Source organism: Temnothorax nylanderi, unplaced genomic scaffold (assembly GCF_030848795.1).
Source record: "Temnothorax nylanderi isolate EJ_2023f unplaced genomic scaffold, tnyl_v1.0 TNYL_tig0006_pilon, whole genome shotgun sequence".
Lineage (NCBI taxonomy): Eukaryota > Metazoa > Arthropoda > Insecta > Hymenoptera > Formicidae > Temnothorax > Temnothorax nylanderi.
Window position 1 is genome coordinate 47,537 of NW_027249068.1, and position 12,446 is coordinate 59,982.

The following is a 12,446-nucleotide window of genomic DNA, read 5'->3' on the forward strand; positions in this document are numbered from 1 at the left end:
CCCTACACGATCCGGCTGAATGGAGAACGCGCAGTCCTGTAAAATCATTCGTGATTATCGACTCGATACGGCAGAGTCACGCTTACAAGCTGTCAGACTGACCATTCGCGATAATCAGGACTTCCTGACTTGGACTTTTTTATCGCCTGTCATCTTATATGTATTTTATGATTTAGCTACGAGTTTTAAAGACCGTGATTTCCTGAGATTGACAATTTTGCGTCCAAGAATTAAATATTCTGTAAATATTAAATTAAAAAATTACAAAAATTCTATTATGATTTATTTATTTCTTTTTTTTTAGCCACGTGTAAAATGTACCATGTAAAATATTTCAATACTTTAGGCTTATGTGTCAGGAAACATTTTCCTCTAAACTGCTATCATAAATATTTATATCGCGCGTTAAATAATGATATTAAAATTTATGTATATTAAAAATTATGCACCCGCAATGAAGCAATGAAACGATAAAAAACACGAAGCCATTTCGCGCAAAATAAATCTGTGAATAATATACGAAATTATTTCGGGCTAAATTCGAAGGGTTAATCACACCGTGAATTCATTGAGAATTCCATGCGCCGAATTTCAACGTTGTCTGACGATGCGCGTCATTCACTACTGTCGCGGAAAGCACGATTTTAACTGATGATTCCGCTGATTCCTAGTAGGTACCGATGATTGCGTCGGTGTGACCACGGGAACATCAATACGCGCGACCACCACGTGAGATTAGTTCCGGTGCAATAGTGCCAGGAAAATAAACAGCGACATTTATTGTTTCTTAAAGAAACGTGGGCCGTATTTATGCGCCACGTTCCAATTCTTATTTATTTAACACGGAGATTTGCACTCGTATATATTAAACGTAGCGGAGTCGCGTTTAGCGCGCGCGTTGGCAGCTTCAAAATTTCTCTTGTTCGCATTTTACACGGTGTTCGCTTCTTTTCCAGTAATGCACGAAATCGGTTTATAGCCTAAGAATCGGAAATTGGATTTTGAATACCTGAAAATGCATGTTGCACGTGTCATTGACCCGGTTCTCGCGGCACGTATGTTTTCACTCATCGAGAGGAAATCGGCCAGTCGTCGTCTGGGATAGCTAATTTTACGCCGTCTCCCAGCGGAATTTAGAAAGACTCCGCGGTTCGACGCAATGACCCACAATGAGAAGATGTAGCATCTCCGCAAATAATCAGCGGTCGCGCTTTTGTGCGCCCCGAAAAGCGTGATATTCTTTCGTTCCCGCAGCTCCCTCTCAAACAAAAGGCCGCGAACACGCAAACCGAACGTAGCCGGTCTGCGCGAGACGAAAATATTGCACAAGACGCGCCGTCTGACGCCATATCTGCATTTCCATTATCTTATTTTAATAATGATTTTTCTGTGGAAACATGCGCAGATTGCGCATTTGCTGAAATGGCGAGATATACGATATTAGAACGGCTCTAGATGCGCTGACACGAATAACAAATATTGTTCGCGGAATTCGCGGAAAAAATAATTACGGCGCGTTCAGGATCGTACTTTGGGTTCGTGCGTCTCCGAGAGAGTTCAAAGAGAAAAGACGGTGATAAATACGGGATTAGAAGGTCGAATCAGTGTTGTTTTATCATATTTATTGCGCTTTTAGAGGGATCAAAGTCTCCTTGCAATATTTATATAGCGGCAGGGAGATTATTATTCTGGACTCCGAAAATAATGACCCACAAACATATATAGATAAGATTGCGACACAATTAGACAAAACAAGGAAGTTAATAGATAAGGATTACTACATAATAGATAAGGAAGACAAATGCAAGATAAAGTAAATTCTTTTTTTGTCGCACCCACATTTGCGCTCGCCGAAACAGAACAAAACGGAGTAAAGGAGGCCGCGAGATTCGAGTATCAATGCTGAGTCAGCCGGCGTAATTTCCTTGTTTATGAACGGATGTTTATGGGCAGTCGGGGGAGGGAAGAAGGGAAGCCTTGTTCGGCGGAAAGTGGATCATGTGGCCGCGCAAAATGTTTGTGTTTATTATTAGCACAATCAGACAGAATAGCGGGAGTGATCTGCTTGTTTGCTTTTACCCCGAGAAACAACGCGTCTTTTCGGCCAACGAACCCGGGGAGAGCTTAAAAAATCCACCTCTGTTTAGCGCAAAGAGATCCCGCAAAATTGCACGGTTAGATCGCGTGTGACCAGCGAATCGCGGTTAATGCAAATTAGGATTTTATTTATTTAATCTTTCCGATATAAATTCTGAATTATCAAAGTTCACGCTGAACGCACAGTTACAACAGTCCAAGAAAAATAACCGATAAATCGGTAAACAAAAGCAAAGTAAAGTGAGAGACTAATCGCATTAATGACATATTAATGAGACTAATCATGTATGTTGTGACTGTATCATCTATTATACCGATAAATATCGTCAATTAAAAATCACCTTATCTCATCCTTACTTTCACCGCGTCGGGAGATTGCGGAACTTGCTATGCAGTCCGACTTTCCCGGTCGCTTTTAATTTCTCTTGAACTCGGACCGTCTTACGCCGTAAGACGTTCTGAATTTCTAGCAAGCTTGATAAGCGCTCGATCGAAGGGGGACGGCAGATGCATCAGCGGCGAAGGAAAACAATTGGACCCTAAGGCGTTCCTAAGGCGAAGGAGTTCGGCAATGCCGCCTTGGTTCGGTTACCCTTTCGCTCTTCTACATTTATCGATAAATCACGCCCCGCGTCACGGAGTCACGGAGGCTGCGACTAAACCGTTTCGCTATATGCAGAGTGGGGACCATCGTGGCGATGTGGGACATCAGTTTTACCCGTTTAATTCGCGCGACGAGTCGCCGGCACGAACGCTTTTCCGCGGTTCTCGCATCGCGGCTGCAGTATCATTATCGTCATTATTATCGTTATCATCATCATCATCATCATTATCATCATCATCATCATCATGTTTTTGTTCACTAGCGTTTCCATGGAATAAATAGTATAATCGTGAATCTCTATATACAGACATGTTGGAGTATCATATAGATTCTACTTCATTGTAGATATGTCACGGTTGATTCTTCACGCTACATTTGATGGCCGTATGTCTTGAAGTGCCTTTATGTCAGACACTGAAGTGCGCATCCCCTGGTGTGTTTGTGTTTTGGCGAATCTATCGAGATCCGCGCATTTTTTATTCTTCAACTCCTGGATATATGTCGTAAGGTAACACGCGACCTTCTGGCGGATAGAAGAACGCTCTTCGATCTCTTACCCAGACGTAATTATATATACGTGCGTTTTCTCGAACGAATATAATTGGATTCTGCAGCGAATCATTTGTACAACATATTTTTGGTGTACCTCGGAGAAAAAGAAAGAGGGAGAGAAGGCCCGAAATACCATTCGCCCTACGTGCTCGCGCTGCAAACATGTAGCAGATATAGTGGCACATTGCCGATGAGAGATCGATTTTGCTGGCACGGTGATATCTACCTCCTCGATATTTCTGTCGATTCTGTGCCGGATTGCTGCGCATAATGCCGAGACACTGAAGCGGGGTGATTGAACTCGGTAACTAGAAAGATAATCCGCATCCGTTGCGATAATTGGGATTTATGAGAAAATCATTAGTTATTATTTTAAAAAGAGAGACAAATTATTTCCTACGAGAAGCAACCGATTAATTATTAATCGTCCTTTACAAAGGAATTATATTCTGCGTAATCAAAATGGCATAAATGGGACTCGCATTGATATTTGATAGGAACCGCGAACATTGTTAATTAAGCTAATCAATGAAAACGCAAGGCCGCTTCAGTAGTGTTAAATTGATAAATGTGTCGGAAATGCACTTTTAGTTAATAACTATCGCGAGGCATCGTCATAAATGACAAAAATAATGAATTTTTATCTTTAGTGTAAATTTTATTTTTTTTTCCTCGTTACTTATTCATGCTCCGGCCACTTTTCGAGATACTGTAGATTCATTCAACTATTATAATTGTAAACACAAGGATCGCCGTCTTCATTATTGAGATAAAGGAAAGGTTCGAAAGATTGATACGTAAACAGATAATGGTTTAGACATATCTAAGGGTTTTATTTTCAAACAAGAATTTCATCGATTTGATTTTACACCAGCTCGTGTAAAATTCTATATGAAAAGAAAAGCACGGCGATTCACGTATACGTCGTCTCTGTTTCAGATCGGCGCGGATCACCATGCTTACCTTCCAACTTATTCACGCAATCGTCCTCCTGGCCGCGATCTTCCTGTAAGTATTAAAAACAACGTGTGATAACGAAATATAAATAATGAATAAAGTTTTACGCAATTATTGAAGTTATTACGGCAATTAACGTGATTCTGATGATGTTTCCAGGATCGACAAGTGCCACGCTCATCCCGCGATCGCACAACGGCACGAGGCAAGACCGCTGTGTGTGAGCTGCGGCGACCAGTGCGATCAGTGTGAGTTTGGTGTCACAACGTCAACCCTCTGCGGTGTCTCGGAATGCCGAAAAGTGAGTAAGAACGCCCGATTAACGATTACACAATAATACGACACAGAAGTCCCGCTACAGAAGATCGTCTTTAAGTACCGTCCCAAAATTCAAGATTTGCTATAAAGTTGAATAAAATTTCGATTTTACTTTTTATTTAAAGTTTCGTATTCGAAGCTCAAGTCACAGTCAGATTTCGGGTTATGTTACAGTTTTTTATTTAACAAAAATTTCATTTATTTTATACAAAATTTATTTGACGTAACGAAATTTAACATAAATTCGCGCAATTTTTACTCTGTCTTTATCCTCGACGTTTTGTTGCTCCCGATTTGGGAGGTCGATGAGAATTCCACGAGTGCGCGACGCTTTCGCGGTTCTTATCGACGCCGATTTACCGTAGGGCCCCGGGCAGATTTGCGGTGGGCCAAGCGAGTCCTGGGGCGTGTGCGGCGACGGACTGATCTGCAGTTGCAACCGATGCACCGGCTGCAGCGTCGACAACCTCACGTGCTTCGCGAACACCTGCCTGCCCCATCAGAGCCTGGAGACGCGGAGCTATCTCGCGGATATCTTCGACAGAATCGCCAAGTAAACGGATACCCAACCCGACCCCCGGATGGACGAAGAGGACGACGGATGGATGAGACGGCGATCGAATGTGAGAGGAGCGAATGTGAAATGGGAAAAGCGGAGAGAAACGCGGATATATATTAGTAACTTTCCGAATTATTTATTGCATTTCACGATGTAATCTCATTAGGTATCTGCCAATTGTGATAGATAACTTGTCGGAGCCCGTCTCTATCATCTCCCCCCGCCCCTCTCCCTCCCCTTCCCCCACGAGACGACGGTGCCCCTTGTCCGTGTATAATGGTATTTCTGTGATTTTTTTTATTACTATGTTATCCCTGCCTTTGTACACGCACGTCTCATAAATAATAAAACGCGCGCCCGTGTCCGCGCGCTCAGCGAGCGTGCGTCGCCGGGTAGATTGATCTCGTGCGATGTTCGATGAATCATCGTGCATGGTTCTTGGCTGTGAAAGGTAGAGGTAGCGAGGGACGATCGACGGGGTCCACGATGCGTTTCCCCACGCCGGGAAACGCCGAAGAGCCGGGTCTCTACCGAGAGTCGATAAGCGTCGCGGTGCAAAGCCGGATGGCAGAAAAATGACGCTGAGAACGAAGTGAGCGAGAAAGATACACAAAAGCCCTCCTCCCCTCCCATCCCTTTCCCATCCCGTGAAACAGTTAATATGACTTTTGACATTCCGATTTGACATTTTAATTACATATATATATATATATATATATATTCACGAAAGCTATATCGACACTTCGCATTTATCTTAATATTTATTTTCAATTAATGTCGACGCGTTCAGTTCTTCGAAGAGCGTCGCAGGGAGAGTGGGATCTCCCTGCGAGACGACGGATCTCCCGATAAAGCGCGCTCGCTTAGATAAATATTATCAGTATGACAATACCGTTGCCTCTCACTAACTGACTGTTATTAATATTTATAAATAAACGCAAAAAAAATAGCTAAATATAATTAACTTTTTCATCGGCACTTCTCTCGCGCCGATTAGTCATCCGTAAAGCGCCTCAGGAACGGCGAGCACCTTTTTAGCGCAGCTCTCGATTAATCCTGCGAAAATTGGACATGAATGTTTCGGCGAACGCCGCCCTATGTAACGGACAACAGAATAAAATTGGTTGCATTCACGTGCGCGTCATTGACGTACCTTCCCTCATCCCGGATTAATTTGTTAATCATCCGCTACGCGCTCAAACGGGACCGGGTTGCTTCATGCGCAACGCGATGAAATGGTTTGTTTATGCCGATAATAAATGAAGATAACTCTCAGCTGTTTGCAAGTAAAAGCGTTCTTCCGCATCTTCTAGATTCGGTATCGCCTCTTCTTTTATTTTAAATATATACTTTTCATTGATATTTATCAGCATCTTTGAAATTTCTTTTTTTTTTTAAGGAAAACTTGATGTCAAATTACAAACATGATTTAATTAATTAATTAAAATTAAAGGTATTAAAGCATCTCATACCTATATTGAAGACATGTATTTCCTGTAATCAAGTGCTGCCATCCAGAAATACTGGTGAACTGCTTTACTCGTCGGATAACGCATCAGATTTACACACGCGTGCATACAGTAAATCTCATTTGCAAGCAGTTAAAAAATGACATAAAAATACACTGAATAATAAGAAATGTACTTACAAAGTGGTATCCAATGTAAAGGACTTCTTTAATTACATCATCATATTAAATACCACCATTAAAACTCATTGTTATAAAGATTAAAAATTTATTATTCACAAAATCGAAACGGAATCGTACAAGTACAACGACAAAAAGTATATATTATATGTACATCTTTTATGCGCTAGTTATTACACAAATATTATTTATCAACAGAATTGCACGGATATACGAAATTACGATACAGAAGTATCTTTGATATTAATTTGCGATATTCGAATTTATATAATCAACGCTTTAATTATATTAAATACATAAAAAATGATATGAAATAAGAAAGTATATCAAGAGATTTATATAATTATTTAACTAACTTCTATTATATGTATATATGTATATATCTCAACCGTTTTTCTTCTTCGATCATTACTTCTTTCTTCATTATCATTTACTGCCATTGTTGTCGTACAAAAGCCATTATGGAAAAAAATCGAAATAATTAAGGAAATAAAAACAATAAATTGTCGTTCCGGTAAAATAACGTTCCACTAATTGTCATCGATTAATTCCCGAAATGGCTCTCGACGGGATTAACGAAGTTACAGTCCAAAGATACACGGAGTATCCCAAAAAGCGTACACGTGTCGTACATCGCGAAACAATGTAATTAACTTAAAATCGAAATCGTCGTTTCCTTCCGCGCCTCCGATCCAATCGCAGGGTTTCGTCCGAGTCACCAAGGGAATCCGCAAAATGCTGAAAAACAAACGATACACGGTATGAGAACAAGTATATGAAGAAGGCCGAGAGACGTGCCAAAGAATTCGGTACTAAGAAGAATTTAAGGGTCAAGGGCTTCGGGGCGCGAGCTCGACGTTATATTTAAACCGCTTATAAGCAACGAGATGTGTCGCGGACACATGTTGCAGCTGTTTACATTTTCCTCCTGCAGTTAATGAGTGCCGATTAATATTTGCACGCAATCGTCGCGATCATTGCGAGCTATTACGTTTCAAAGACAGAGGAAAATAATGCTATTATATTTCATGAAAAATTCTCTCTATATTGTCGTACACTCAACGACGGAATAAAAGAAGATATTAGATAATGCCTATTAAGGCACATGAGTATTCTGTGACTATTTCAAAGCACGCAGAAGCAAGATTAAGCTAAATCATTAAATCAAGTAAAGATAAAAAAATGTAATTGTAAAAATGTTTTGTCCGTTTTAGCTAAGAAAATTTTCTTAAAATTAGAAAAAATAATTTTTTATTTTATTCTATTACTGTACAATACACATCCACATATATACATATGTATTATATAATAATATATAGGATATATTATATAATATATCTGTCTTCAAGCACAACATGTGTCTTCTAAGTTAAATTAAAAGATTTTTGTAAAAATTTGTTAATATATATTTAAAAACGATTAATTTCGCAATTCTACCAACAGCATTATACAAGTTAGAGAAGATTATATTTCAGATTCGCAAGAAGAGAAATTTGCGTATTTAATGGCCAAGTATAATTATGTTAGAGAGCATGAGAGAAACGCGAATTGGGAATGTAGATCGAAATAATTATCACGTCTTCCATACTCAAGCCCCGGAACTCAAGCGCACGGTCACATCGGTAACAGCCTTTAATTTACGTCAGCGCAATCACGAGACATAAACGAGGAGAACCTCTTGCGCACGTCAACGTCCCACGTCGCCTCTCTCGCGTCAGGAAGGTACCCGGGCAGGAACAGCCTACTGGCCGTTCTGCTTCAGCAATTTCCGCGTCCTGAAGCCACGGAAGCCGGCCTGGATCCTCGTCGCCGCGGCCTGAACGGCCTGCTGCCTCTTCCGCACCAGGAAGCCGCGAATCCCCGCCTGGATCTTCGTCGCCGACTTCTCCTCGAGCGCCTCCCGAGTGCTCTGTCTCTTCAGGAAATGGTCCTTCGGCTTCGTATGCTCCTGCTTCTGCCGGTTCCGCTGCTGGTCCTGCAGCTGCAGCTGATTCCGCTGCTGCTGCTGCTGCTGCTGCGGACGACGACGCTGCGTGGATTCCTTCAGCTGCTTGCGCACACGGTACCCGCGGAAATTGGCCTGGATCTTCGTCGCCGCCGTGTTGGCCTTCATCGCGTCGGCGTCCTCCTTCGGGGTCTGCGACATGAACGGAATTCTGAGCCGGTCACGCGAAGCTCCGTGTCTCGGTTGTTAAAGCCCGTCCGATCCGAGTCCTCCAAGTTGTTTCACAAGCGAAGGCCGACTCCGCAGAAACTCGGCGTTTTCTCCCGAAATTCTTTACAAAGATCGTTTCCGGAGAGAGGTTCGCGTACCTTTAGCTTATTTACAAAGATCGATCCCAAGAGCGAAAACAATTTCAAGTTATTCTTGATTATTTGTAAAGATTGTTCCCGAGAGAACGGACCTATTCGAGCTTTTTTCCTGGCGATTTATCGGAATCGCATTCCAAGGAAAGCCGAATAAAGAGAGAGATGGAGATTCCTGAATTATTTTTAAAGATTTATTTCAAGGCGGAAGCGAGGTGATCTTGTGGCTGGGGTAATATAATCCCTCGATTATTTATGCTCTCGCCAGCGGAAATGGGACGCACAACCTCCTCAGGATACCTTTCGATCATCTATAAATATCGATACCAGAGAGAAAGAAAGAGGCTTTTTCTTTTGTAAAGATTCTCTTCAGAAAGAGAACCCACAATTCTCCCGATTATTTCGCAGTGTCGATCGTGATCGAACATCCGCGCAGCGAATCGCAGGAAATAATTGTGAGAACAAACTCCAGTGAATTCCGGATCTACGATGATCTATAAGTATTCGATCTATATCGATCCGAGAGAGTAGACGGAGGAAGCCTGACGATCTTCCCGATTCCCTGGATAGCGGGAATCTTATCTCACGGGGAATGATATACGAAGACGCGAACAATCGTTCCTCTTCGCAGAACACTTTCTCGTTCACTTCCGATCGCCGCGCGATTTCCTTATCGCGCGTCCTCCTGGCCAGAAGCGGAATGGGAAACTGACGGCGCGATCGGATGCGCGACAAAGAGGCGCGCGTCGACTCGACGAGCGTGGTTTATCCGCCTCGAACGAAGGATAGATCTATCACGCATGCGTTCTGCTGATGATAAACCCGCGTGCGAGAGAGGCCCGCGTTCGGTTCACGTCTTGTTTCACGCATCCGAGGATGGTTAATTTCGTACAAAGTTGGCAGAGGGTGAGTGCCGATCGTCCGATAGCTGACGGGACGGCCTTCGCTTTTAAATAAAGCTAAAAACGCGAGCGTACTGGATTTTATTCGCCTTACGAGAAAACTGGACCAGAAAAATGTGCGGTTGGAGAGCAACTCGACCTGCCATTAAACCGTGCATCAAATAAAAAAAATTTTTTTTAAATAGGTATTTATCCAATTTTGAACAATTCTACCTTACCTTTTGTGTGTATTATTTTATATATTAATATCTTATATGTATATTTTATTTTCAATTTGATAGTGAGATAAAAAAATGCGGGATTTTTTTAAAAGCCTCCACGTTACGTGCATTTGCAATTTTTAAGCATCAAACACCTGGGTACTTCTTCACTTTTAAGGCACAATTTTCATTCTATACTCTTGTTTTCCTGCGACACGCTCGTTCGATGAGAAATATAATGTAAACGATTTAATTTAGGGAACTTGATATGATACACTTGTTTGAGCACCGTTCAGACATTCATTCTTCCACTTGCGGCTTGATTGATCGCGTCGTGTCAGGGGAGAACGCGCTGTATTGGGGAGCTCGCAAAGTGTTCGTAATACATCGCCCGGGACACAGCATTAATTTCGGTCTCGTGAGTGCGGTCTCGATATGCGTGTCACAGTAAATTCGTCGTCCTGAGGCCAATATACGCTGATTGATGATTGATGCTCGCGAGAGTGTCGACGAAAGTCCGCGTGCGCGCGCGCGTGCGGCCAAGAACATTCCAATTTGCTTGCGTCCGCCGTTTGATCTCGGGCGCGTATTCGCGCATAACTCTTCACCGATCCTCATCATCACGAAAATATACTCGCTCGAACGATACGCCCGCCGTCGTCCAATCGACCGGCTCGGACATCGATATCGATCCCGCGTTCATAGATCTCGCGCGTACCCGCGACGCGTTTCGTTACGCGGGTTCTCCATCACGTATCTCGCGTTCAACAAAATGTTTTCGTAAATTGTATCGTCGGTATTTGTAGTCGTTTGTTAATTAATAATATTACTCGTTAGATTTAGTTTAGATTATATTATATGATGTTGATTTCACGAATTAAAATTGCACGGTGACCTTACACGTTCTCCAAGTTAGAGAAATGGATATGTGTTACTTATCGTTATACACGAGGGGTTGAATGTCTTTAGTCAACATAAAATTTTCAGATAAAAATGATGTTTGCAAGTTCTGAAACTGCAATTTTTCCAAAAGTATGGAGTAAAGATCGCTCTTTTCACTCGATGTAATATTAATAGCCAGGAGAAACGTTTGCAAATTCTAATATAGTATAGACATTAAAGTGACATACATATCCGCTATTAATAAATTGAAGGCGCTCTCTAAAAGAGAATCAATTTCGTCATTTTCGATTTTTATTAAGGACGCTTTCGTGGTTGTGAAAATCGACGAAAGGTCAAGTTGTTTATTCTAGAACACGTACAGAGATCCTTAAATATGAATAAGAAAAAAAGATGTTATACGATCCAGATATATCTTCTCGACATTTTTCTCGGAATGAAGTTATTTATCTGCATGGCCCGCAGCTGCACTCGCGCGTTCGCTGACTTCGCTTACCTCTTAAAAATATCAGGCGTATGTGACAAAGCTGCGGCAGCGGATCGCTCACGACTATCGGTGATCGATTTTGAATGATGTACAATGTACACGACGATGGTCACCACGAGGGATAGAAAGGAAGAAAACGGACGGCTGCCGCGATAGATCGCGATGATGCCTGCGCGCGAGTGGAGGCAACGACGACGACGACGACGACGACGACGACGGCGTCGTCGTCGCGACGCCCGGTGACGTCACCGCGACGTCGTGCCCTTACCTTGGATCCCCGCTCACTGGACGGTCGCGACGGCCACGATACTGATCGCCATCCGTTTCTCTCTCTCTCTCTCTCTTTCTCTCTCTCTCTCTCTCTCTCTCTCTCTCTCTCTCTCTCTCTCTCTCTCTCTCTCTCTCTCTCTCTCTCTCTCTCTCTCTCTCTCTCTCTCTCTCTCTCTCTCTCTCTCTCTCTCTCTCTCTCTCTCTCTCTCTCTCTCTCGATCGCGGCAGGCACTAAAAATATGTACCAAGGTCCGTATCCGAGCCGCTTGCATTCCGCGTGATCCAAATGCAAAACATTGTCGGTCCGATTCCGAAGCGTTTTGATCATTACGGACGCAATTAACGACCAACCACGTTCGAGGGATACAAAAACTTCACTGTGACGAAAATTTCTCTGTATCGCGCTTCCATTTTCGCGCGATTTTCTCGGAACTACGATTGGATGGCAAAGATGCAAAATGTTAGGAAATACGTAAAGCGAGAGATTATTTTCATCTCAATTCAAGATTTTTGCAAGTCGTGCAGTTAATTCATAAGCCGTAATTGTGCAACAGAGACGTCGGGAATATCTTATCACCGAGAATATGCTTAATTCGCAACTTTACAGCTATATTAATTTATACTGTTTACTAATTGATTTCAATA

General features: G+C 42.4%; 2 protein-coding genes across 4 annotated transcripts; one reads left to right on the forward strand and one right to left on the reverse strand.

The window, feature by feature from the left end:
* The first annotated feature begins 2,804 nt into the window (after positions 1-2,804).
* Qbp-1 (Queen brain-selective protein-1) lies at positions 2,805-6,220 on the forward strand. The gene is made up of 4 exons (XM_071714729.1): positions 2,805-3,557; positions 4,193-4,261; positions 4,370-4,511; positions 4,894-6,220. Exons 2-4 carry the CDS (start codon positions 4,209-4,211, stop codon positions 5,083-5,085), a joined length of 387 nt encoding a protein of 128 aa, XP_071570830.1. The 5' UTR covers positions 2,805-3,557; positions 4,193-4,208; the 3' UTR covers positions 5,086-6,220.
* A 580-nt stretch (positions 6,221-6,800) lies between these two features.
* LOC139777322 (uncharacterized) lies at positions 6,801-12,384 on the reverse strand. 3 transcript variants are annotated; one of them, XM_071714658.1, is made up of 3 exons: positions 11,800-12,384; positions 8,411-8,872; positions 6,801-7,473 (listed from the first exon to the last, which is right to left on the reverse strand). In XM_071714658.1, the coding sequence occupies exons 1-2, from the start codon at positions 12,127-12,129 to the stop codon at positions 8,477-8,479; spliced, it is 726 nt and encodes a 241-aa protein (XP_071570759.1). In that variant the 5' UTR covers positions 12,130-12,384; the 3' UTR covers positions 6,801-7,473; positions 8,411-8,476. The 3 variants fall into 3 exon arrangements, with proteins under 3 accessions (XP_071570759.1, XP_071570775.1, XP_071570768.1); XM_071714674.1 differs by lacking the exon at positions 11,800-12,384 and adding an exon at positions 11,541-11,793; XM_071714667.1 differs by lacking the exon at positions 11,800-12,384 and having other exon boundaries at positions 8,411-11,519.
* Positions 12,385-12,446: the final 62 nt, after the last annotated feature.

What these genes read in the sequence shown, in the direction of transcription:
- LOC139777322 (XM_071714658.1), bottom strand. Translation starts at nt 12,129, where the DNA reads ATGATCAAAACGCTTCGGAATCGGACCGACAATGTTTTGCATTTGGAT. An exon ending in CCAGTGAGCGGGGATCCAAG is followed by an intron (nt 8,873 to 11,799) that starts GTAAGGGCACGA and finishes TTCATGTCGCAG; the next exon opens with ACCCCGAAGGAGGACGCCGA.
- Qbp-1 (XM_071714729.1), top strand. Translation starts at nt 4,209, where the DNA reads ATGCTTACCTTCCAACTTATTCACGCAATCGTCCTCCTGGCCGCGATC. An exon ending in CTCCTGGCCGCGATCTTCCT is followed by an intron (nt 4,262 to 4,369) that starts GTAAGTATTAAA and finishes TGATGTTTCCAG; the next exon opens with GATCGACAAGTGCCACGCTC. An exon ending in GTGTCTCGGAATGCCGAAAA is followed by an intron (nt 4,512 to 4,893) that starts GTGAGTAAGAAC and finishes GATTTACCGTAG; the next exon opens with GGCCCCGGGCAGATTTGCGG.